The 23146-nt window shown below is 41.6% G+C and overlaps 1 protein-coding gene across 1 annotated transcript in view; it reads left to right on the forward strand.

The window, feature by feature from the left end:
* PSMD1 (proteasome 26S subunit, non-ATPase 1) overlaps window positions 1-22316 on the forward strand; it is a 64893-nt gene extending 42577 nt beyond the window's left edge. The window contains exons 17-25 of the mRNA XM_064721271.1: window positions 472-586; window positions 2442-2558; window positions 10542-10644; window positions 14516-14685; window positions 15790-15882; window positions 16896-16988; window positions 19170-19316; window positions 21145-21299; window positions 22097-22316. Of these exons, the coding sequence (XP_064577341.1) occupies window positions 472-586; window positions 2442-2558; window positions 10542-10644; window positions 14516-14685; window positions 15790-15882; window positions 16896-16988; window positions 19170-19316; window positions 21145-21291 (985 nt within the window). The 3' untranslated portion in view covers window positions 21292-21299; window positions 22097-22316. The remainder of the gene's footprint in view (window positions 1-471; window positions 587-2441; window positions 2559-10541; window positions 10645-14515; window positions 14686-15789; window positions 15883-16895; window positions 16989-19169; window positions 19317-21144; window positions 21300-22096) is intronic.
* Window positions 22317-23146: the final 830 nt, after the last annotated feature.

Consider the following 23146-nt stretch of genomic DNA (forward strand, 5'->3'; position numbering starts at 1 on the left):
TTGGGACCCACAAGCCTTGAAGGCTGATTGAATGCTGGAGGTGAGTTTTGTGTCTGCTGATGGGAAATTTAGTACTGTGTGTCTCGTGGAGGGTAAACCTCTGCTCATGGAAAGCCTGTCAAAAAGGCATGATTCCTGGAAATAAAGACTTCAGCCTCAATAGATGCATCATTCTGATGGGTGATCTTTTAAAGGCAGAAAATAAGCACTAAGGAAGGCTTCAGTAGTGGGAACTATGTGTAATTATCTGCAGTGATAGGGAAGTTTATTAATGTGTTTATTAATCTGCTCTCTTAGCCCATTTGTTCCTCCCCTCTGGTTAAGTTTTGAGAAATTAAAAAACATACAGTGTGGAAGAACAATTTGAAATTTTCAGGTATGAGCAGAGTGAAGTAACCATATTTTAAAGCACAATACCGTATTCTAAAGAACACTGATAATAAACAATATTCTGTTTTTGCCTTTCTCTAGGACTCCAGAGCAGTGTCCGAGTGTGGTTTCTTTGCTGTCAGAGAGCTACAATCCCCACGTGCGTTATGGGGCTGCCATGGCTTTGGGGATCTGCTGTGCAGGCACTGGAAACAAGGTGAGGGCCACAAAGAAGCATCTGTGGCCAAGACTGTTCCTGCTCCCTCCTATGACAGACACATTGTGTGCAGACATCACACATGCAGATGGATTTCTCACACATGTACACTACCAGCCAGCTGGAGTACAGCACTACTTTAAATTCTTTAACTTTTCTGGGTATAGAGTTTCTTTTCCTGCTTGTACAGAATAGATAAATTCGAATTTTTTTATACGTTACTGCCACATTCTTGGAATTTTGTCTTCAAAACTTTTCTTGGAGTTTTCTTACTGTCAAGTTTCCACTGAACTTTAAATGTATGTTCAGTACTCCAAAATCAATACTCCTTTGCCCTTGGAGTGCCAGTGACAGGAAAAGAGCAGGTGTTTTGCTTAACTTCTAGCTCTTTTCATCTTTCCTGTGATACACGATTCATAGAAGATCCATGTAGTAAAGCCAAGTGCAATGAAATTTAATTAAATATATTGTCGTTTCAGGAGTGTCATTAACAATCAGTACATTTGATGTATTCTTACTTTGTAAGTATCAGTGAGGGTTAATTCTCATGGATGGTAACAGACCATTTATAGTAGGATTCCTGCTTCTGCTGAGGGAAGTGAGCACTCATTGGAACAAGCAGCAAGTAAACTTGGGAATAACCTCCCTCTGCTTCTCCCACATGTGTATAATAATCTGTAGTGGTACAGAAATGCAGTTTCAGAACAGGTGCACAGACAAAGCAATATGTCATGCTTCTGAGTCTTTGATAAATCTCTTGCTTATCTGTCTCATCTCTCCCTGTATTAAACATTTGGTGTGTGGCTCTTGCGTGAGCGCTCCCGAGTGTCGCTGGTGCTGCCAAAAGCACAGAATGCTGACGTGCACTGCCTGCCATCTTTAGTAGCTCAAGCATGCAGATTTGAAAGCAGATCTCAGAGTCCTATTTTTATCCAGGTCGCTTTATTCTCAAGTGGAAGGTGGAATCAAGGAGTTAGTTATTTTTAACCTCCTGCATCTGACAAGTTAATTTAAGTGGAAATGCTTTTAGTCGCAAGAATGAGTCTTGTTTTATTTCCAGATTCATTGTATGATGACCTAAACCATCTGATTACACAGAGACATGTCTTCCAGAGTTTCTATTAGTAGGTTTTGAAGGCCCAAATAGATTCAGTTTTGGAGATCAGAAAGTTCAGCTTTTTGTCATAGTGGGTGTTTCATCCATGGTACTGAATGCTTGCCAAAGAGTGAATGAGTCACCTTCAGGTGAAGAAGTACAGCCTCCAACTTAGCTCAGATGGCAAAGGCAGTCTTAATGAAGGCATGATGTTATTCTAGAAGTGGTTCTTTGAAACAATGTTCTGTATAAAATTAACTTGTTTTTAAAAGCCTCACCTAATGGAAGTAACACCAAGAGTGGTCTGAACTGGAAATCTCTTGCACTCTGCACTCAGCTACATTTGCTCATCCTCAGTTTAAGTGTGGACAGAAGGACACTCTGAACAAGAGATTACTTAAAAGATGCTAAATGCTACAGGTTCTAACAATAAAGTGTAAGGCCAAGAATTTGGAAGCTAATGTGATGAATGCATCTGTTGCTTATACCTGTTGTTTGGCTGTTGCCCTGTTTCTGCAGGTAGATCTTGTTCCATCTGTCAATCACTTGTTTTTAGTGTTTCTTTTCTTTTTCTTCACAATTTTTAGATTAAAATCTACAGTGATACAGATTTCTGCTTCATTTGCCAAGAACAGGCAAAACATTTTTTAAAGTATATCTGATAGCATGAATCCGATAACCTTCCATTGGAGAATTGAATCCTGGCATTCTAAAAATAGTAGTATTAACTCTGTGACTGTATTTCTTCATTTCTTTTAGGAAGCAATCAATTTGCTTGAGCCCATGACAAATGATCCTGTGAACTACGTGCGTCAAGGAGCTCTGATTGCATCTGCCCTTATCATGATCCAGCAGACTGAGATCACCTGCCCAAAGGTAGCATGTCACACCTCACATACCTCACGTGCCTCTTAGGTGGGAAATTGTCTTGGATGCCAAATCTTTAGTGCCTGGCACTGCATGTAAACACTGGCAAGAGGCTGAACATGTCTGGTAAAGAGCAGAGCTGAATGTACAGTGGGAAGCTCCTGTTTGGATCAGAGTATGTGCTCTGAATGATGGGACCATGCCTGATGGATGGCAGCATTCTAACCCTGGGCACTACAAGAATAATGCTCTTCCTTAAAAGCTCTCAAAGCATCTTGTAACAATAGGAAAGTGACTGTAAAGACATTGGTTTTGATGATAGTAAGCTTAGTTTTGGATGTGGTCACCATGCAGAGAGATTCTGTAAGAGCAATGTTTCCTTTGTAGTTCATTGTTCACATGAAAACAACATCAGAACTTTCAGAACAGGCTTAGTGAGTTTATAACAAATACTCCATATTTTAATGGAGTTTTCTGCTCATAAGGTGAAAGGGGTTGCATATGTTGTGTTTAGCTTTTAAAAGTAGCTTCCCTGTGAGTGTGTGACAGGTGATGATATGCAAACATTTGTACAGACTAAAAGTCCACATTGGAGAAGCTCTGAGGTTCCACATTTCACCTGCTCTGGTGAGTGCTGAGGCAGAGCAGTAGCTGGTACTTTGCTACTCATCTGCTGCATATTGGTTGCTTTTATTGATGTGATTTTAGAAACTGAACTGTGATTAAAACAGACACCTTTTTACTGCATTTGGATGAGAAGAAGGAAAAAAGCTGTCCAGTGAAAGATTTTACATGGGAAGGTCAGAGAAGGAGATCTACAAATGCAGGTGTTTGGGTATTTCTGAGTCACAGAACATGAAAATTTGCTGGCAGACAGTTTGTTCCTTCAAATTATTTTTTTTTGAAAAGAAAGAAAAATGTTAGTTTTTACTGAGCAGAATCTGGGAATGTTGTTTATATTATCAGAATTGTAGTTCAAGTGAATAAGCCAAGAATAGTAGTTCACTTGAATAAGCCAATGGAGAACAGTAGACTTTTGTTAGATCCCCCTGTCCTCCAAGATACAAAGTTTCTGTAATATGAAGTTGAATTATCTCTCTGTGGAAAGAAATTAATTGTTGTTTTTATTGTTTGTTCCTTGGTCAGGTGACTGGAATGCCAGGCCTCAATATAGGAGATCAGGTTTAATCATTCTGTGTTGCTCTAGTACTGAAAAATTATATAGCTCTCCTGTGCCTCAGTTTCCCAGCAGAAAGAATTAATGACTTATATATGAAAGGACATTATGAGGATCAATTCATTTTAGTTTGCAAAGCACCCTAATCCTCTTGGGATGAGAATTGCAGTCTGCTCTGAATCAGTCAGCCTTCCTAAAACATGAATCACTTGCTGAGTCTGCCTGTTGGAGTTTCTGGCTTTTTGAGATGATAGCTGAAAGACTCTGTTTGTCCTAAAGAAAAATGTGGGTAGGAAAATAGCTAGTGAAAACATAGATTATTTGAGGTGTGTAATAAGGCAGATCTCTTTTCCCAAAGAGGCCTGAAAACCTTGACTTCCAAGTCATGTGTGATACTTCTGCTTGATAAAAGAGTGGTTAAAATAGTTGGCCAGCAAATACCGGATGAGATGTATAGTTTGGGAGTCAATGGCTTGTTTAAAAATGGGGCCAGAAATTGAAACACCTTAATGCCAAATTATTGCCTGATATAGATACAGAAGGCAATTAATTTTCTAGTCATAGAAGCACTACAGATATTAAAAAACAAACAGAAACAAAGTTCCAGATTAAAAATTAATAAAAAATACCTGAAATATTCTGCCCGTTCAGGAACTAAACACGGAATACACAAATTTTGCTTTTTATAAATACCCCAAAAGTTGGTTATAACCATTATTGTTTCTTGCTCAAAAGTAAATATTTTGAGGGATATGCTTCCAATTAAGTTATTTATTATCCATGGGAAACTTTTTGGAGATCTCTGCCAATCTGAAAAAAAATTACTTAACTCTGATGTGAAGTGATGGAGTTCTTCAGAAAAGGAGCCATTTTTAGATTGCCTGGTCATATTTTGGTCTGATTAGATTCCTGAGTGACACGCTGGACACTGTGTGCCAGAGGGTGTGACTTGATGGATGTGGGCATTTGCATTGCTGAATAAGCACCTAGGAAGAGCAGTGTGGTGATTTTTGTATCCCACAGGCTGCAGAGTCTTGATGGGACTACAGAGAAGCTAAAGTTGATATATCATCATCTCACTGCTTCTAAATACCTGGTGATGCTTTGCATGTGAGAGATGGTGATTTTAAAAAAGACTGTGTCATAGAGCCTGGCCAGCTTCCTGTCATTGCTGCTCAGTTTGTCCCTTCTGGGATTTGATATTTTTTTTTTAGTTAACTTATTATTAGTGAGCTTTGGGTTAGAAATGCTTTCAGTTCTCTGCTGATCATTTGGGGAAGATGGTAGCACATAATCTTCCCTAAATAGTTCAGGATGTTTTTGGGAATAAAATGTTGTCAGAGTTTTGAGAGCTGAGCATTGCAACACCAAAATGCCAGGAATAAACAGAGATTTAAGAATCAAAGTATTTTGGTTTAAAAAAAGCCATTTTTATTGTGAGAAAAAGGTAGATGTATGCCTTTGAATTAACTTCATTGTGATCTTCCCTTTGTGTTTGTCCTCTTTGTTGTGCTCAATCTTTGTTTAAATGAATAATTCAAAAAAATTTAAATTTAAATAGTTTAAATAAAGGATTGTGAAATGAGGAATTGTAATTACATTAACTCCTTGAACTTGCAAGTTACTTAAGGGCCAAAAAGGCATAGCAGGTGTTGAGTAAAGGCAGTTTGGTCTCTTTGGAATTGAGACAATTCCTCCATGTGCAGCCAGCATGATTTTTCCTGACCTCTGTTGGTAGATTTAAGAACCATATTAGTACTGGATATAAAATATTAAGAAGTTTATTTTATGAAAAGAGAAATCAATGACAACTTCAGGATATGTTTGTGACCTGCAGGGCAATGAAGTCAGCAGTTTTGGAGACAAACTAGGTGTTGAACTACTTGAAAAAATAAATCTAATTCCTGGTTTTGTGTTAAGATAGTCATCTTGGCAAAATGAGAAAATAATAAACAAGGTCAAGCCTTTTTCTCCATCTTCCTTCAATCATATTGGCCTGTTGTCTTTAAGATGTGAAGAAACCAGGACCAGATTGCTGTTGGGATTTTCCTCCCATTTAGATGAAATGCTAGGTCTTGCTAGGGTGCAAGAATGATTTTGCAATATTCTGGGAGCACCTTTACTTTATGAAAGCCCTCTGCTGTGAGATGCTTCTGCACACTCCTTCAAAAGGGCAAGTGTATGCAGAATAACTTCATCCTTTGAAGAAGATAGACTCAACATGCAAACAGTTTAAAACCTATTTTATTAGATTTTATAAATGCTCTTGTCCATAAGAGCTTGCATTTGCCAGAAGCATTGTGCAAATCACCTGCCAATATTTCCTGCAATTAACTGTTTATAAAATCTTGTTTTTGACAATCTCCTGGGCTTCATGTGCATGAATATTGACTGGTGGAGGGAGAAGTGATAAATAGCCTGATAAATGACAGCCCTTGGTGGTAGGAAATGGTGCTGTAGCATTCTCATATCTCAAAGTCTCTGTTGTTTCCTCACTGTTTCCAAGGTTCTTTGTTTGGCTTCATTTGAACTCACTGCCATGTCATTTTGGCCAGCACTAGTTATCAGAATGGGGTGTGTGTTTTGTTAGAAAGATGAAATGAGTCATTGTCTATATTTTAGTGTTCCTTCTGGAAGCTGCCCAAATAAATTTCTAGGTAGCATTTCCAAATGCTGTAGAATTTTTGAAGTGCTTGAAGATTTCAAGGGAGAAACAAAGCTTGTGGGTTTCATAGCATATTAAATAAACTTACACAGTAGTTTGGGTTGTGCTTGTTGCTGTGGTTTGAAGGAAAAATAATAGCAGATAAAAGGGCTTTACTAGACAAACTCTGGCAGGTTTTGCCTCAACAGCTGAAGAAATGGCTGGCTGTTGACATCTTGCTCCATTTTGTAGGAGGTGAGTGTCCCAGCACCTTCTCCCAACCTCACATTGGCTCCATGTGTGGTTAATACCTTCCTGAACTGCTGCAGCCAGAGCTGCCAAAGCAGGCTTTCCCCTGCAGCAAGGAATGTTTTCAGCTGGGAGCTGATCCAGTCAAAATTCCCATTCCTGTAAAGCATTTGCTTTGTAGGAACAGCCTGAACAAGCATGTGGGCCTATTATGCATTTGAGTGTCGAGACCTTTGGTCTCAATCCTTGGGCTGAGTTGGCCTGGCCCCTAAGTCTGGGTAGTCTCTCACCCTTTCATAGAACAATTTTGCTTCCCTTGACTTTAAACTCTGGAAAGGGTACACTTAGTGCATTTTCCAGGCCTGGCAGTGATCATGGCTCACAATGCACAGGTATGCAGAACTTATATGAATACAGAGTACTCTTGAGATGGAATTACATATTTTGTATTTTTATTATAGATGGTATGAGGACTGTTTCCTACTGCAGCTGTTCAGTGCTTATTCACTGAATGCGTGTTCTCAGCTGATGTGCTGTAACCTGTCCCTGTCACCTGGAGAGGTGGCAGGGTAGAGCAGCCAGGTTTCTGTCCTTGGTCCTTTGTCAGTTTCTCAGACACCTCTCTGCCCTGCACAGGGTCCTGCTGCCAAAGCTGGCAGGTTCCTGGTGGGCTTGTTGCCTGGGTGTTCTGTTCATGTGCTCTGTTAATGCACACGTGAGTAGGAGCTGAGGAGGGTGTATTAGGGAAGGGTGCTCACAGGGCAGTGCCCCATGACCAGGGAGGTGGATGGTTTCCCTTTGTAGCCCTCCCTCACCTTCCCAAGTGAGGGGTTCCCGCCCTCTGTTCCAAGGCTGCTCTGTCAGTTCAGACACCAGTGTGAACATCAGCAGTTCTGCTGAATGCCTTCTCACTCCACCCAGGGTTTAGTTCTCTGAAGATTTGATTACAGTGTAAATTCAGGATTACAGTCCACCAAATGAGCTTTGTAACATATGTCTGTTTTCATAAATATTCCAAACCCAGAGGCTGAGCCCAGAGTCAAGGGAATGATGTTCTCTAAACAGAGGCACTGGAATTCTGCTGCTCAGCTCAAATAGTTTCACCTATTACTTCTGTTTCCCAGTGTGTTTGTTCCAAACAATACCTGAAGGCTTAGGTTCACCTGGTCTGCATGTGGCTGCCTTTGAGGCCCTGTTCCAAGCTGCAAATGCAAACTCTGGTGTTTTTCCAGTGTACAAAGAGGTCAGATGTAAGAAGCAAACCATTTACACTGAACATGTAAACCTCAGTGTAAGCTTTTCTAAATAAAAATTGTGAGAGCTTGAAAAAGCATAAATGGAGTGAAGCAAGAGCAGAGTTTGATCTGAATACCCAGAATAAACCCTGCATTGTGTGTGCATTATCTCCCTGCCACACATCTGTCTGTATCACTGCCCTGATAATTTATGTTGCTCATTTTTCTTACTTTTAATAATTGCAAAATAACTAAAAACATTTTAATGCAAAAAGAAATTGGTGAGTAGAGAACTAATATTAGCACACAAATTAGAAGTTTGGACTTTGGTGGAAAAAAGGAAATAGCTGCTGTTTTCCCCTGACAGTTCTAATAAATGCATGCTGCTCTTCCAGAGAATTGTTTTGTTCGGCTGTTGCTCTGGTGCTTCATGGTAATGAGACTGTCCATTGGTGTGAAACAGCCATTTTAATGCAGTCCTGTTTAGCAGGACAGGACTTGCTTGTATGAACGTTAATGTCTTCTGGTATCACAAAGTGGCTCAATCAGGTTAGATGCCATCAGTGCTGAGTGAGTTGAGGTGACAAGTAGTATCACTGGGTTAGTGGCTGTAGGAGTGAAGGCAGGGAAGATGTCACCTAGAAAGTGTCTGTTCATTTAGGACACCTGTGACAAGTTACCCTGCATTGAAAGCTCTTTTGCAGAAAGCACGGTCTCACTCTGAACTGTGCAGGCTGCCAAGCAGTGCTGCAGCTCTTGGGTATAATGCTCATGGGTTGGAGAGATGGTCTCTGTCTTTTGTTTCCACCCCAGATATTGGACATAATATCTCAAAGATCTGGTCTCAACTTCTTACTGCCACTGGTCAAAAATTCACATGTCAAATGCACTGCTAGCATTGCCTTGGCTGCAGGATTACCTCATGGCTCAAATGTGCTTTTACAGGGGAATCTGATCTTGTGCCTTGCTGAGAAACCCCTGCAGTGTGATTCATCCCCTCTGACAGCTCTTCATTCTGTTTCAATATTTATTTTTTACATTGATGAATCCCAGTTTAACAAAATGTTATTCTCAAGCACAGTTCTCGTGTCACTGACTCAGTTGTATGAATGGATGTTTGTCACAGGTGTGAAAGCTTTCTGCAAAGCTTGAGATTCCCCAGGCAGGCCACATGTGGTGGGAGTGATGCCTGAAGGCTGCTCCTGGTGCCCTGTGCTGATCCCCCTTAGCACAGCTCTGGAGCTCAGAGTTCCTGCATGGATGGGGACCAGCAGTTTGCTGGGTGCTGTCCTGAGTTCTTGGTCACTGTTTAAGCCTCTATCCCAGGTACATTTAGGCTCTGGGAACATCAGAGGCTGTGCCAAAGCCCCTTCCTAGTGGTAGTGTTGAAGCTTGGCCTTGTAGAACACTTGTCACTGAGCAAAGCTCACTGGTGACCCTGGAGAGCACACGCTCTATGGAGGTGAGACATGTCTGGAATTAGGGTTTTATGCTTGGAAACTTCAACTGTGTTTGAAATTCTCAAAACTGCTCAGTGTCTCTGCTGGCAGTGTCTGGCCCTACTGCCTTGAGCTAGAAGTTTGTCCTCTCCTTTGTGGCTGCAGATGTAGATAGAGAATCTAGAATACCAGGAACAAAATGGGCCAGTAGTGGGGAGAAGCTTGTTATAGACATCTTGGAAGAATTCTATTCAAAAATGCCTCCTTTGCTTTTGAGACTGTCAAACGAAGGCTTAGTATGTAAAAAGAAAAAATAAAAAAAAGAAGACAAAATGTCACATGAGTATCTGGATTAAAATAATTTTAAAAAGAGATAAATACTCTTCCAGATGTTCTGTGGGTGTGATGTGGCTTCCCAGGTTTTGACTGGATTGCAGACTGGAATTTTCTGGTCTGTTTTTTCAGCTAGAAAAATTATACTCAAGCTATATGGTTGCTCCATTGCATAGATTAAAAGACATAAGTTATTAATCTATGATAAAGCCCTAGATATTGCTGGATGTGATACTGTTCTGTCTCTTCAATACTTGGTAAAGTGAAAGATGAAACCGTTCAGGGGAATAATGAGAACATAACCAAAGATTTACCAATTTCCTTCACTGTGTACTTAAGATATTGTGGTGAACATATAATGGCATAAACTGTTACTTTGTTAAATATTTTCTTTAATGATTCTCACTTAAAAGGTAGGAGTGAAATAGCAAAATTTGCTGATGATGCATCATAGGGGCATTATTGGTACAGCAGAAATATTGTGTAGGAATAATGGAAAAAGTTGTAGGTTTTCAGCAATAGGAAATTGAGTAAATTTATTAAAGTGCAGTGTCAGTCACATAAGAACATATAATAGTTCTTACTACAAACTCATCAATTGGTCTTTTATTCTAGTGACACCCTAGAGATTCTAAGGGTATTCCTATAAGGTTTGCAAAATGGGATTTGGAAATGCACATCCATCCTGAATACTTTAAAATCAGTATATGGATATCTTCAAGTGGAGAAAATCTCTGTAATTAATTATTAATGGGGTGACTTGTAATACCAGTGACTAAAGTTGTTGAAAATGCAAATGTCATTGTAGGGTGCAGAAATTGAGAGTGCTCTACTAAAGATGGACAATTTGACTCATGCAGTCAGTTTTATAATCTCTCTCTCTTTTTCTTTTTCTTTTTTATTATTTTTAACCAGGTCAGCCAGTTCAGGCAGCTCTATTCCAAAGTGATCAATGATAAGCATGATGATGTTATGGCAAAGTTTGGAGCAATCCTGGCACAAGGCATTTTGGATGCAGGTAATTCCTCAAACATTTAAAGCTGCTAACATTTCTTAAACTTGTTTGGTTGCAATCATGGTAACAGCAAATTTAATTTGGGAGATGAGATGCTGGTTTTATGCCTGTCATGTCATAGTAGCAAGAAATCTCAGTTTTCAAGGAATTTTAGCTAATTAAAGAAATAAACCTTGTTTTGTAGTTTCAGCTTATGTCAGCATGTTTCTGCTAGGAGAGACTCAGCCCAGTCATTTGGGCTGAATTTATGTCCAGAAGTCTGGACAAATACAATATTTCTTCTCTAAGTCTGTTTTGTCACCCTGAATGTTGATTTATTATAGCATGGTAGGTTGCTGCTTTATTTTTCTAAATCATCATCTGCTCCAGAAATTCAGAAATCATGTGGTATCCAGTCTTCATATTTTTCTGTTAAAACTTTACATAACCAGTTTTAAAAATCTTATATAAGTTTATATATATATATCTTTAATAACTAATTTTTGCTACTTTAATGATTATTAAAAGAGGTTGCACAAAGGAGGAAGCGCAGTTAACTGCATCAGTGTTTTTTCAGAAGACCCAGTTAGTTTCACAGACTACTGCTACCATTTTCTAGCAAGGAAAACATCATTTCATGAATGTTAATGACTCAGTGTTGAGTCAGGAAGATGATTCTCTAAGGCCATCAGTGTTTCACAAGGGCTGAGTTGCAGGGCCTATTAAGGACAGTTTCTGTAAGCAAAGAGGACAGACAATGTTTTGAATTTTTCCTTCTGCTGAGGTAGCATTTGTACAGTGCTGTGTCTGTCAGTGGCACTTCTTTTGCAAGTTTCCAAACACAATTTCTCCCATCTGGTCTTTTGTGCTGAGGCCTTCTCTTGCCATGCACCTCTTTATCCCGTGTAATAGGCAGAAACAAGCTGGTTTTTGCTGTACTCTTGAGATCAAGATTAGTCCTGAAGTCTGCAAGCAAAGGAGCCTCAGAATTTGTCTCTGTGGTGTGCAGTGGGTGCAGAGTCTGTGTGAAATCTCTGCACCTCCAGGCTGTGCCATGGGGGAGAAGAATGTGGTGCTGCCTGCTCCTTTCTGCATGGAATGAGGTTTAAAAAGCTTCCCTGCTGCCCATGTCAGGCTGCTCAGTAACAGGCACCACCTTCCTGCCTCCTGGTGCCCCTCCTGGAGCTCAGGCTGAGCAATGTTCTTGGCATGAGACTCTCAGAATAATTTTGGTCGTTCCCATACTCACACTCAGTTCCTGGGAAGTCAGGGACTAGCTGGCTGTGGGATTTTTCTCTCAGCAGTACAAACCTGTTTTGAATTCTGACCCTTAAGATTAAATCATAAAAATACAACTAAAGCCTTATTTGCCTCCTGTGTCACCCATGTATTGTATAATGATTTGGAAATCAGAAATGTCCTGTTATAATAAACTTTATGGGAATTTATGCCAACCTTAACCTTTTTTTCTTGCTGAGAGACTCAGGGAAGGCTGTGAACTCCTTTTCTTAACCTATTGCCACTTTCATTAGAGCCTCCTAAAAGAACAAATTCTTTTTATCCTTCCTATACAACTGGAAGTGCTTATCTGAAACAATGAGTTACAGAATTTAATTATTACCAGGAGGAAAATATTCTTTGTGTTATCTGCCACAGCCGGGGCAATTGAATTTAGTTTTGTATCTTTTTTTTTGTGGAGTGAGGAGAAAAGCCCAATTTTTTTCCAATGACAGGGTTGGATTAGAAGTGCAGGATTTCCAGTGTATGCCTGGGAAATGAGCTGGAGGTGGGATTTTTGCTCTGACAATGAGGCAGCCATGTAGGCTGGTAATTTAATGGAAGGAGTGGGGTACCTTGGGAGCACTGAAGTGGAAATGAAGAATTTGGTCTTTGCCATTGCTGGGGCATTGATAAGCCCCAGCAGCAACATTTTTCTTTAATAAAATAAGAAAAAAGTAGACAATAAATTTACTAAATTTAGCTTATTGCTTGCGGTTTTTCCCCAAACCCCCCCTTGCCCCAGTGGCAGTGTGAATTTTGGGGGATGGACCTTATAGTACAAGGATCCCTGGAATTTTTTCTTTAGTGTTTTTTAAATGTTTTTTTCCAGGCATCATGTTACAACTTTTATTCATCCAGCCAAAGATCTGGAATGTGTTCCCTTCCAGGCCGTCAGGGCTGCTATTTAATCATGAAGATAAATCACAATTGTGCAGTATTATGTCTCCCCACCTTTCCTGCTCCCTGCAAATTTCTGGGAGTGAGGGTGGACAGTTTGTGGGTATAAAACAGCAGAAAAAAGTAGCATGACAGCATCTTTCGAATATTAAATCTGTTGCTCATTCAGGAAATTCCAGAGATTGGGTAATTCTATGTTTTATCTGAATTATAAGTTAAAATTCTGAAAATTAAAGTGAAAAAGTTTGATAAAGTTCAATTAAGCTGCTTGTGCAACATTCACTGGGCTGCTGAAAACCACAGTGATGCAGTAAAATAAAGTTCAAAATGAAGATGGAGGAGAAGACCAGAAATTTGAGTGTGCTCTGCTTGACATGTTTAAGGATAGCACAAGACCTCAGGCAGTGTCCCCACAGCCCTGTGGCAAATTCAGATGAAAAGGCAAGAGATTGTTATCAGAGAAAATACTAAGCAGCAGAGCAGACCTAGCAGTAGAAAAATACAGGGCCATATCTTTGTCTTTCTTCAAGACCTAGCAGGAGGGAGTTTTCCTGTCAAACAGCAGGAGATCTATTGCTACACAAAAGGAAGAGGAAGGAGATAGAATGTAGGCAGAACATCCTACAGGAGGGCATCAAAATGTCCCACCTTGCACTGCCTCTGCTGGACTAACCCTGACAGATGCCCAAGACGACAGTACTGCTTCAGCTGGGGCTTTCATTAGTTTTGGCAGCAGAAGAGAATTCTGTTTGTCTTTAAAGCTCAGCTCCATTGCTGTCTGGCCCTGCCCGAGGTGGCTGTTTGTGCAAGCCTGGGAAAAGCTACTCCAGTTTGGGATTTTTCAGCTATAAAGTGGCCTGAGGAGTGGGTGTGGTGTTTTAACAAAGTTAACCTCCCTGCACCGGCTCTTGTCAGCGGTAATGGACTTGCCTGGTGCCCTCTTCAACTCCATGCACTGTGCTTATCAGCAGACAGAAGATCAGATTAACACTTTCTCACTCTGTCTGCAAGTCTAGTCTTCCAATTTTGTTTCTAGCTCGATGTTTCTGCACTACATCAACATAGGGAGTTGTTTGGGTCTCTGCTTTGCAAGTACAAATCTAGGACTTGGTTGTCTGGCAGAGATGTAATTTTTCTGCAAAGGCTGCAGGAGCTTGTCTCTGTGCAGCTTAGATTGATAATGTCTAGAAACAATTTCTGAAGTTGCTGCTGTTTACATTTTTTTTTCTACTGAGATGGTGTAAGATAAAAACCTAGGCATATTTCTTCTCAATAACTGATAGTTCAGGGAGGCAGTCACAGAAAGAAAAGTTTCTATGTGCTCAGCTGTATATGTACTGTGTTCCTCTTGAGCCTCATCTTGGGGATCATTTATATGCCATGTTTTAAAACTGTTTATGGCAAAGTTTGTCTTTTCCTCTCCCTCTCACTGCCTGTACTTTTGTCTAACCTGTATCCTGGCAAAATGAGCATGGAAGAAGGGCTGTATTCCCTGATTGTTTGGGTACTTTGGAGCAGTGTGGTCGCTGTGCTGTACATCTGCTTTACTGAGTGAGCTGAGCCCACAATAAAGAGGGAGATGTGTTCCAGAGGAGGAAACTGGCAGCACTGTGGCCTGTGCAGGCCTCTGACAGCAGCTGTTGGACAGTCATTGCTCAGGGGTCTTTGTGGAGTACCCAGGAATCAATAATTCACTGACTTTCATGATTCCTTACAGGGGGCCATAACGTAACCATTTCACTGCAGTCGAGGACAGGACATACACACATGCCTTCTGTGGTGGGGGTTCTGGTCTTCACCCAGTTCTGGTTCTGGTTCCCTCTGTCACACTTTCTGTCACTGGCGTTCACCCCAACTTGTGTCATTGGCCTTAACAAGGATCTTAAGGTATGTAATGAAAATAAAGAAGAGACTGAAAAGTTGCTTGGAATATTTGAGTGGTCTACAAGGCGTGGTCATGGATTTGTTGGTTTTCTTTGCATGTTTCTGACTTGTTTGTGCCAGAAAAGGCACAAAATAACTGGAAGAAATCTGAAAAACAGGCTTAAATTGCAGAGCTGGTGGTGGGAATGGGAACAAGAAAAATGTAAAGAGCAGACACTGACCTCTTTACTTCAAAGTAGCTTAAAAAGAAAGGAACTCTATTTAGAGTATTTTGGCAGAGGTCACCCCATTATCACTCTTGAAGGTCAGGGTTATTTTTTTAAAAAGTGTGTTGCCCCCCCCTGGCCTCCCAGATAAATTATGTGATGTTCTCCCCTAGGAAAGCTAGCAGTGGGAAAAGAGGATTTGTTTGGATTCCTTGGGGACTAAACATTGAACTGAGCAGCCATGGGCACTGCACTTTTCTTGTGCATCTGTTCTTCAGCTGTGGCACAGCCCCTGTAAGCTGTGTACCATGCTGTGTCTCCTGTGCTGAAAAACTAAGCAAGGAAGCTCCAGAAAAAAACTTCTGCATGTGACAGCGTGGGGGTGTTTAAGAATTGGCTATCAGAAGATGCTTTCTACCCTTGCTTAAGTAGCCAAGAGTAAGAGAATGTGTGTCCCTGGTAACTCACCCCCAAATGTACAGTCCTTTGGCAGGGAGTGTCAGTGCTTGGTTTGCCCTCGCGTGCATTGACAGAGCAGATCTTCACTTAGATCTTAAACCAATTTTGTGTTTATACACACAAACACAGCAACATCAAAACCACAAAAGCTTTGAAGCAATGAAAACAAAGCATGGTGTGAATAGGATAGAGTGTATGGAGAGGGCTAGGAGAGCTTGCCAGAGTCAAATTATAGAATAATTAAATAACATTGTTCTAGTTGAACCACTGCCACTGATAACAGTTTCTCAGCTTCCGGAGAGGGAGAAGGGGAAGCTTGTATTCTTTAGAGGATCTGTGTTTGTCTCTGCTGGAAGGAAAATGAAGCAAAAGTAATTATTCTGCTGTGGATTTTTCCCCTGCTTTTCTAGTTTCTAACATTGTTTTAAACTCTTTGTCTTAGATGCCAAAAGTCCAGTACAAGTCCAACTGTAAGCCGTCCACATTTGCCTACCCCCCACCTCTTGAGGTACCAAAGGAAAAGGAGAAAGAAAAGGTATTTGAGCTGGCTTTCTGTGTAAAGACTAACCTCTTCTCCCTCCTAGTATAAACGTTGACTTTGGTGGTACTACTAGGGAATCTAAAGAGCAAAGGAAAAATTGGCAGGTGCTGTAGTCTCCAAAAGAGAATTCTAGGTCCATTTTCCTGCAGTGCCTGGGACTGTTGATGATTGTGCTATACAAGTGCTTTGCTACTGAATTGCTGCAACCTCCCTTGTCTGAAGTGGTCAAGCAGAAGTATTGAATAAAAAAACTGCTTTCCATCCCCTACTGACTTGTATGTGCAGCACTCAGCACAGCAGGGTCTGTTCTGTGACTTGAGCTCCAAAATGCTGCTCCAGTGCAACCATTGAAAATATTAGGTGAGACATTTCTCAAATAGTCCCATATGGAAGGAGCAGTGTTAGAATAATTGCTGTCAGCTCCATTGATTGCAAATAGGTGAGTGTGGCACTGAGAATATCTTGGTGTTGAAAAGGAGAAGATGAGACCTGTGGGGTCACAAGTGGGACAATAGTGGAAGCAATTTGTCTCCTGGCACAGGATGGTAAAAGCTGTTGAGCAGAGCACGGCAGCAGGCAGAGCAGCCCTTAGGGAGCAATTGTGGAGCAATGGAGACCTCAGGCATGTCATGCTGATGAACAACATGGTGTGAAAGCTGTAAAACATCTTACCAGAACTGACTGCTGGACAGGACAGATTTCCAGGCCACCAAGGAATCCAGAAATTAACCCTGATGAAAGGCAAAGCTCACTGCTTATAGCTGTTTTCTTGCCTTTGAATAGGATGTGAATTGGACAAATCTTTTCTCTTTAAACTTCCCTGGCCAAAAGTTAAAAAGTGCCAAGAGCCCACATTTATTCTCACCAGCAACGTGACAAATGCTGTTGCTCCCTGACCCTCTCAGAAAGTTTCTGCCATTTGTTCCCAAAAGACTCAAGCCTGGTGGGCTGAAACTCAGTATACTGTGTTGGGTCACACTGAATGCCTCATCTGTCGCCATATCCAGGTTTCCACTGCTGTGCTGTCCATCACTGCAAAAGCCAAGAAGAAGGAGAAGGAAAAGGAGAAAGAGAAGAAGGAAGAGGAAAAGATGGAAGTGGTGGGTGCACACATTGAAACTGAAATGTCTTCTTCCCCCTCCCCCCCTCCTTATACATGTGGAAGGTGTGTCAGGAAAGTTGACACACACTTGTCTCTGTCCTCTTGCAACCTGTGTTATGAGCAAAGCACTGACACACATTGCTGCAGACACTGGTTAGCACCTTTAGTCTGTGTGTGCACTGTTAAAAGCAAGAGGTGCTATTAATTGTGAATCTGTTATTTCTGACAAATAAGTCTTCCTCAGTGTTGTAAAAGGCTTAGTAATTTTGCATCCTTGGGACCTCTGACTTTTTAAAAAGGAGTGTTGTAGCAGTTGCTTGATTGTGTCTAATTCACCTTGAGAGCACTGAAGTGTTTAAACATTCTGGTTTTGCAGATGCTTAACCTCCTATTCTGAAACATTCACCTTTTTGGCAGCAGTCTCTTACATGCTTTGCCCATCCATCAAAATGCCAAACATTTATCCACACCCAGCTCAGAACCAGCTGAGGTTTGAGCACAGGTTCCATAAGCTGCTCAGTAGTCATGGTGATTGCTTTGGTCCTCTAATGATTTCTTTCAGCTCACAGACCTGACACAGGAAGTTGTCGTCCTCATCTGTGAATAATGTGTTGTCCTGGAGCAAGCTGAGTAATGGAGAAATGAATTTTTGGTGGTTGCTGTATTTTGGAAAACATATGGCAGCTAAAATTCTTGTAGTACTGACAAAAGACCCTTTCAGTTGTGCCCTGCTCATAAATGGAAATATTCCAAGGACAACTGTAAGCTGAAAGTGCATTGTGGACCCATAGAATTCTTTAGGTTTGAAAGACCTCTAAGTCCAACTTGACCCCAGAAATGCCCAGGTCATCACCAAACCATGTCCCCAGGAGTCATATCTACCCATCTTTTAAATACCACCAAAGATGGTGACTCCACCACTCCCCTGGGCAGCCTCCTCAAGTGTATGTAAAATAACCTTCCCAGACCTACATAGGTGTGACCACATTGTAGGCACTGAATGTCATGCAGCTGGCCCAGAAAATTCATTATCTCACACATCCAAGGTATTATCTCTGGGTTTTGGTTTTGTTCTCCTTTGTTAAGTTTCCTTGTCACCAAACATTGTCTTTTCTTTGAATTATTCTTACAGTTCTATGTAGTAAGCAAAATGTGCTGAATAGATGCATATTTCTTCTAAAATTGGTACAACCTACATTTCAGTGCAGGTGTTGAGAGGAAGCAGTATTAAAGGGGTTCACATGTTGTGTCTGTGTGTGGCCAGATTTTTGAAAAGTTTATTTGGCTGAATCCAGCAGAAAAGCAAGGATTGTAAACAGGGAGCTTGCTGCCACCTGCTGTGTTTGAGTGTTTTGCCACTGTCCTAATGTTTTAGAGGTATCATTGCTTTCATGTTTCCCTCTTATGCCTGTTATGTGACAAGTAATCCATAGCTTCCAAGGGATCTGCAGAGCAATGAGCAGCAGCTGTGCCAGAGAAAGTCCTGTCTGCTGTTACAGGACATGCCATGCATTCAGTGGTGTTCCCAATAGTTTCCTGTTGGTTGTTCCCATCTTTTCTGTTTTGTTTTTTTTTGTTTGCTACTCAAATGTTTCTGAGCAAGAGGGAAAAAATGACCCACCTTTTGAAGTATGTAAAGTGGTTTTTTTTCTTCTGCTTTTTGCCTCTAGCTGCTGAGTCATTGATAACAGAGGGATTCACTGTAATTCCCTAGCGAGTTGCTGAGGTCGAGTCATTTTGGGTGAACTGCTGTCACTGCCAGTACTGTGAAATGTCAGTGACAGCTTTATAGCTGCAAAAATACAAGGGCAGATTTTGGCAATTTTCATATGCTCAGTAATAATATTAAAGAATCTTCAGTTGTGACAAAAAGTGGTGAGTGAGTTTACAGAAAAGGTAGGAGAAAGGGAAAGCAGAGGTTAAACTGTTCCACTGCTACCTCTCACTGAACTTGCTTTCACCTGCAGCTGAGAGTGAGGCATTGCCTCGTCAAGAGCACTTAGATCCACGCTGGCATTTGCTGTGCCAGCTGATAGATAAATATTAGCATGTTCCTCAGCAAAAGAATGGTTTCTCACCACACTGTGGATTGCTACCTGACTGTGCAGTGCCCTGCTGAACTGTGAAAGGCCAGAGGCTACTGCTGAAATCATGCTGATCTTCTCTTCTCCCTCCACAGGATGAGAATGAAAAGAAGGATGAAAAAGAAAAGAAAAAAGAGCCTGAACCCAACTTCCAGCTTTTGGACAACCCAGCCAGAGTCATGCCTGCTCAGCTCAAAGTTCTCACTATGACAGAGAGCTGCCGGTACCAGCCTTTCAAACCAGTAAGTGTCACCTTCCCAGTCCATGTGCTTGGCAGAGCATTCCCAGTGCTGGGCTTGTGTGTAAGGCCCAGAAGTTCTGTGTGTATGTGAGAACTCAGAGCTGGTGCAGCACTGGAATGTGTTGCAGAGATTTGCAGCTTTGCTGTCGACATATTTCCTTTTTTAATGTCCCTCTCTGCAAATGGTCACAGGCAGTTCTAGTTGGGAGAACATCACAGCTGCTGCAAACCTTTTCACCATGCTAACACTACTTTGTTTTTCTTTCTTCTTGTACCTGTGTCAAATGTGCAGCATGAAAATCAGACATACTCTGTGTATTAATGACATTGTTGGAAACAATTTTGAAACATCACGACTGAGCCATGATCTTTAAATTGGGCTGAGAAGTTATACAGGTTCAGTGTCAAAGCAGTGAAATACATCAGGACTTGTGCTGGAGCTTTATTACCCTGCAGTGGGATTTACACCTAACATAGAGGGCTTTTTTCATTGAATGTACTTCCTATTGAGTTACATCTGGCTTTAGAAAAGTTCCTTCAGCTCCTAAAAACATAGAGAAGAGAGAGTATGGGATTGTCAGATGGAGAATGAAGGTCTTTTAGCACTCAGCCCAAGGGGTAACTAACTTCTGTGAGATGCTCAGATATATTGCAAATCTGAGAAGCTGGCTCCTGAACTCTAAATCTCCTGAGTCAAAGTCTTCTGTCCTTTATTTTTGTTCAAGAAATAACATGCTTGACTTAACCTCATTTCCAGGATTACACATGGGAAAATGGTGTTCAGTAGTAGTAATACTTTTTCCTGGAAAATAGTAATGTTTTTAATAAATGGATTTCCTGGAATTCCATCAGCACATTGGAATTCTCTGTGTGCTGTTCGCTTTTGAAACATCTCCTTTAGCAAAGCAGTGGGAGGATTTTTTAGTTTCTACCCTTTAAAACGAGGTGACCCAACTGCTGTTTGGATTGGGAAGATCTGCTGTGTGTTCCAATAAGTGTCCACTCACTGAAATGTGTTTGCTTCAATTTCAAAAGAAGCTGAGTCCTTGGTGAGGGAGTTCAGTTTCCTGCCTTCAAGCCCCATAAATAGGTTTTGAAGACAAGAGAACAGTGCAGTTTTTGCTGGGATTAGGGTGTGTAACCAAGGAGCCTCTTGGAATGGAGCCGTTCTGGACCTTTGCTCTGCTTTGGGGAATGCCAGAGTAAAAGACCTCTTTGAAATGCTGTTTATAGCCCAGAATCCTGCTGTGGCCAAAGCCCTGATCCCAGCCAGGCGTGACACAGCACTGCCTCTTTCGCCTCGTGTTTCACTGCCAGAGGTGCTGCAGCCTGCCCACGTGTTTGGTTGTGATCTTTGTAATTAATTCCCCTTTGGTTTTGTGAGGTTCTGCTAATAGGATTCATCACTCTGTGGAAACTAGTGATCAGATTAGTCTCTGTTTCAGAGAATCTCCTGGGAGGCAGCTACACAGAGAGGCTTCACTAAGTATTGTAAACCTGAAAAGATGAGCCTTATAAAGCAATTACAGTTCAATTCGTTTTCATGTGGAAAGCCCCAGCCTGGGAATGGGGTAAAGCTGTGAATCCAGATGTCACTTTCTGTTGAACTGATACCTATATAGAAGAAATATAAAAAGTAGCCTGGATAGACTCTGCCTGTTCCATGTCCTGATCAGACAGAGATCCAGGTGAGTGTCAGATGCTTTGCTCTCTGAAACTCATTCCTGCTGAGGAGTCTCATATGGCCTAGGATAGACTCTGTGGCCACAAACACTCCACCATGAGGCAGAGGCAAGCAGCTCTAAATGCTCATGGCACTTGTCTTGCAGCTTTCCATTGGAGGCATCATCATCCTGAAGGACACCAGTGAGGATATGGAGGAGCTGGTTGAACCTGTGGCAGCTCATGGTCCGAAGATTGAGGAAGAGGAGCAAGAACCTGAACCACCAGAGCCCTTTGAGTACATTGATGATTAAGGCCTGAGGTATAGTGTAGTGTGTAGAGTCTCCTTTTTAAATCCCAATGAAGGAAAAGCCTCTTTGTATCAACTGAAGCAATTACCAGCACTCAGCACTCTTGGTTTAGCTCTTTGACAGCTTCTGTGGCAGATTTAGAAAAAAGCTCTGTCCTAATTCTAAGTTTGGCAGCTTAGAAATCCACAAATTCATTCTTTTTGCTCAGGGCTGACCCAGTTGTACTGGATCTGCTCTCTAATCTGGCAGGCTTAACTGCTCTTGAGTAGGGCCTGGCTGGGCAGAGAGCAGAGCAGGGTCACAGGGACAAGTCAGCTCCTGGAAGATGGTCCCAGAGGGGCAAATAGTTTACATAACAAAGCTGACATCTACTTGACCTCAGGGTGCCAGGATTTGTCAAAACAGAACTACTGTTCTGCTTCCTGGAGTTGCCTTGTCTCCCCAGCAGTTCTTAGCAGAATTTAAAGACACTTTAGTCATGGGCTCTGAATGCTAGTAGTAGATCTGTTTCAGGCAATAAATGGTGCAATTCTCAGGTTCCTTGGTTAAACTGCCTGAATGGATGTGCAAGTTTCTCATTGAGAGGCAGAAATCCAGTTGCTTTATTTCCAAATATGGGCTGGCATGTCTCAGGGCTCCCACGAGCAGAGATTGTGCACTTGAATTGGTGGATGGGCAGGGAAACAAACTCCTTGCTAAAAACTATAAATGTTGTGTCAGTGACAGGCTCAGGTGAGTGTGTGGGACCAACCACAAGAAGCCTTAATTAAATAGATTTGATTTTCTGGTTTCTCTCTCTCTCCTCCAGGGTCATGTCATCTAAAGAAGACACTATGCTTGATATCAGAAAGACAGGCATGAAGACCTTCCTATTGAGATCTGATGTTCAGTGCATGCAGCCCCAATCTGTGCTGAGCTGAAGCTGATAGTCCGTGTTTTATGGCTGAAGAACAGATATATGCTATTTAGTGTACTCTTTCACAAAACCTTGTTTTCAAATAAATATATTAAAAACTCTTGACATAAAACTTGCTTAAAACAAACAAAAAAAAAACCCAAAAAAGGGAAGCTAACAACTTTTGCTCTCCCCAGATGTTAAAAACTAAACTCAAGTTGTGCATCTTTGTCCAGCAGAGCCTGATTGACTCCTCTGTACAATTATCAGGATCTGTGCACACCTCTGCACTTGTTGAGGATGAGCAAGGTCACAGCTGCAGCCTGGCCCAGCCATAGCACTGATGCCACAGAGGGCAGGTCTCTGCTTGCCAGCAGCTGCCCAGATGAGGTCTGCTTCCAGATTCCCTCTGTGATCTTCCTCCTTGCTTATCCTGGTATTCATGTGATGGTGTGGGGCTGACAGAAGGGCTCTGGGTGTTAATGATGGGGAAATAGGGGCATGTTTCTCCTTGTTTCACAGAAACCCTTTTCTTTTGTGTGTGTGCTTTCACTGCTTTCACCAAATATGAACAAAATAGCTCATATGAGCAGGTTACATTGCAGGCCTAGATGGAGTGGACCCAGACATGTAACTGGTCACACTGATGTGTTTCATTAGCTAAGGGGGAATTTTAGTCAGGGATATGGAATGAGGAGCAGTCAGAAGGAAGGAATGGTGCTCCACCATTCACCATCCAGCTGGCCCTTCACCTTTTGGGCTGTAACACTTCAAAGGGTGTCTCAGCAGCAAGCCAGGGACTGCAGCCCTGGTCTGCTGCCAGCAAATGCTGGGTGAAGCTCCATATTGGAAACAGCATGTAAATGGAATGAGGTTTTTATTCTATCTGTGTGTGGGGAGAGTATTTTATCCACATGAACATACCACCATCTCACATGCATTGGTAATAATGGAAGATAAATC

Source organism: Zonotrichia leucophrys, chromosome 9 (genome assembly GCF_028769735.1).
Source record: "Zonotrichia leucophrys gambelii isolate GWCS_2022_RI chromosome 9, RI_Zleu_2.0, whole genome shotgun sequence".
NCBI lineage: Eukaryota > Metazoa > Chordata > Aves > Passeriformes > Passerellidae > Zonotrichia > Zonotrichia leucophrys.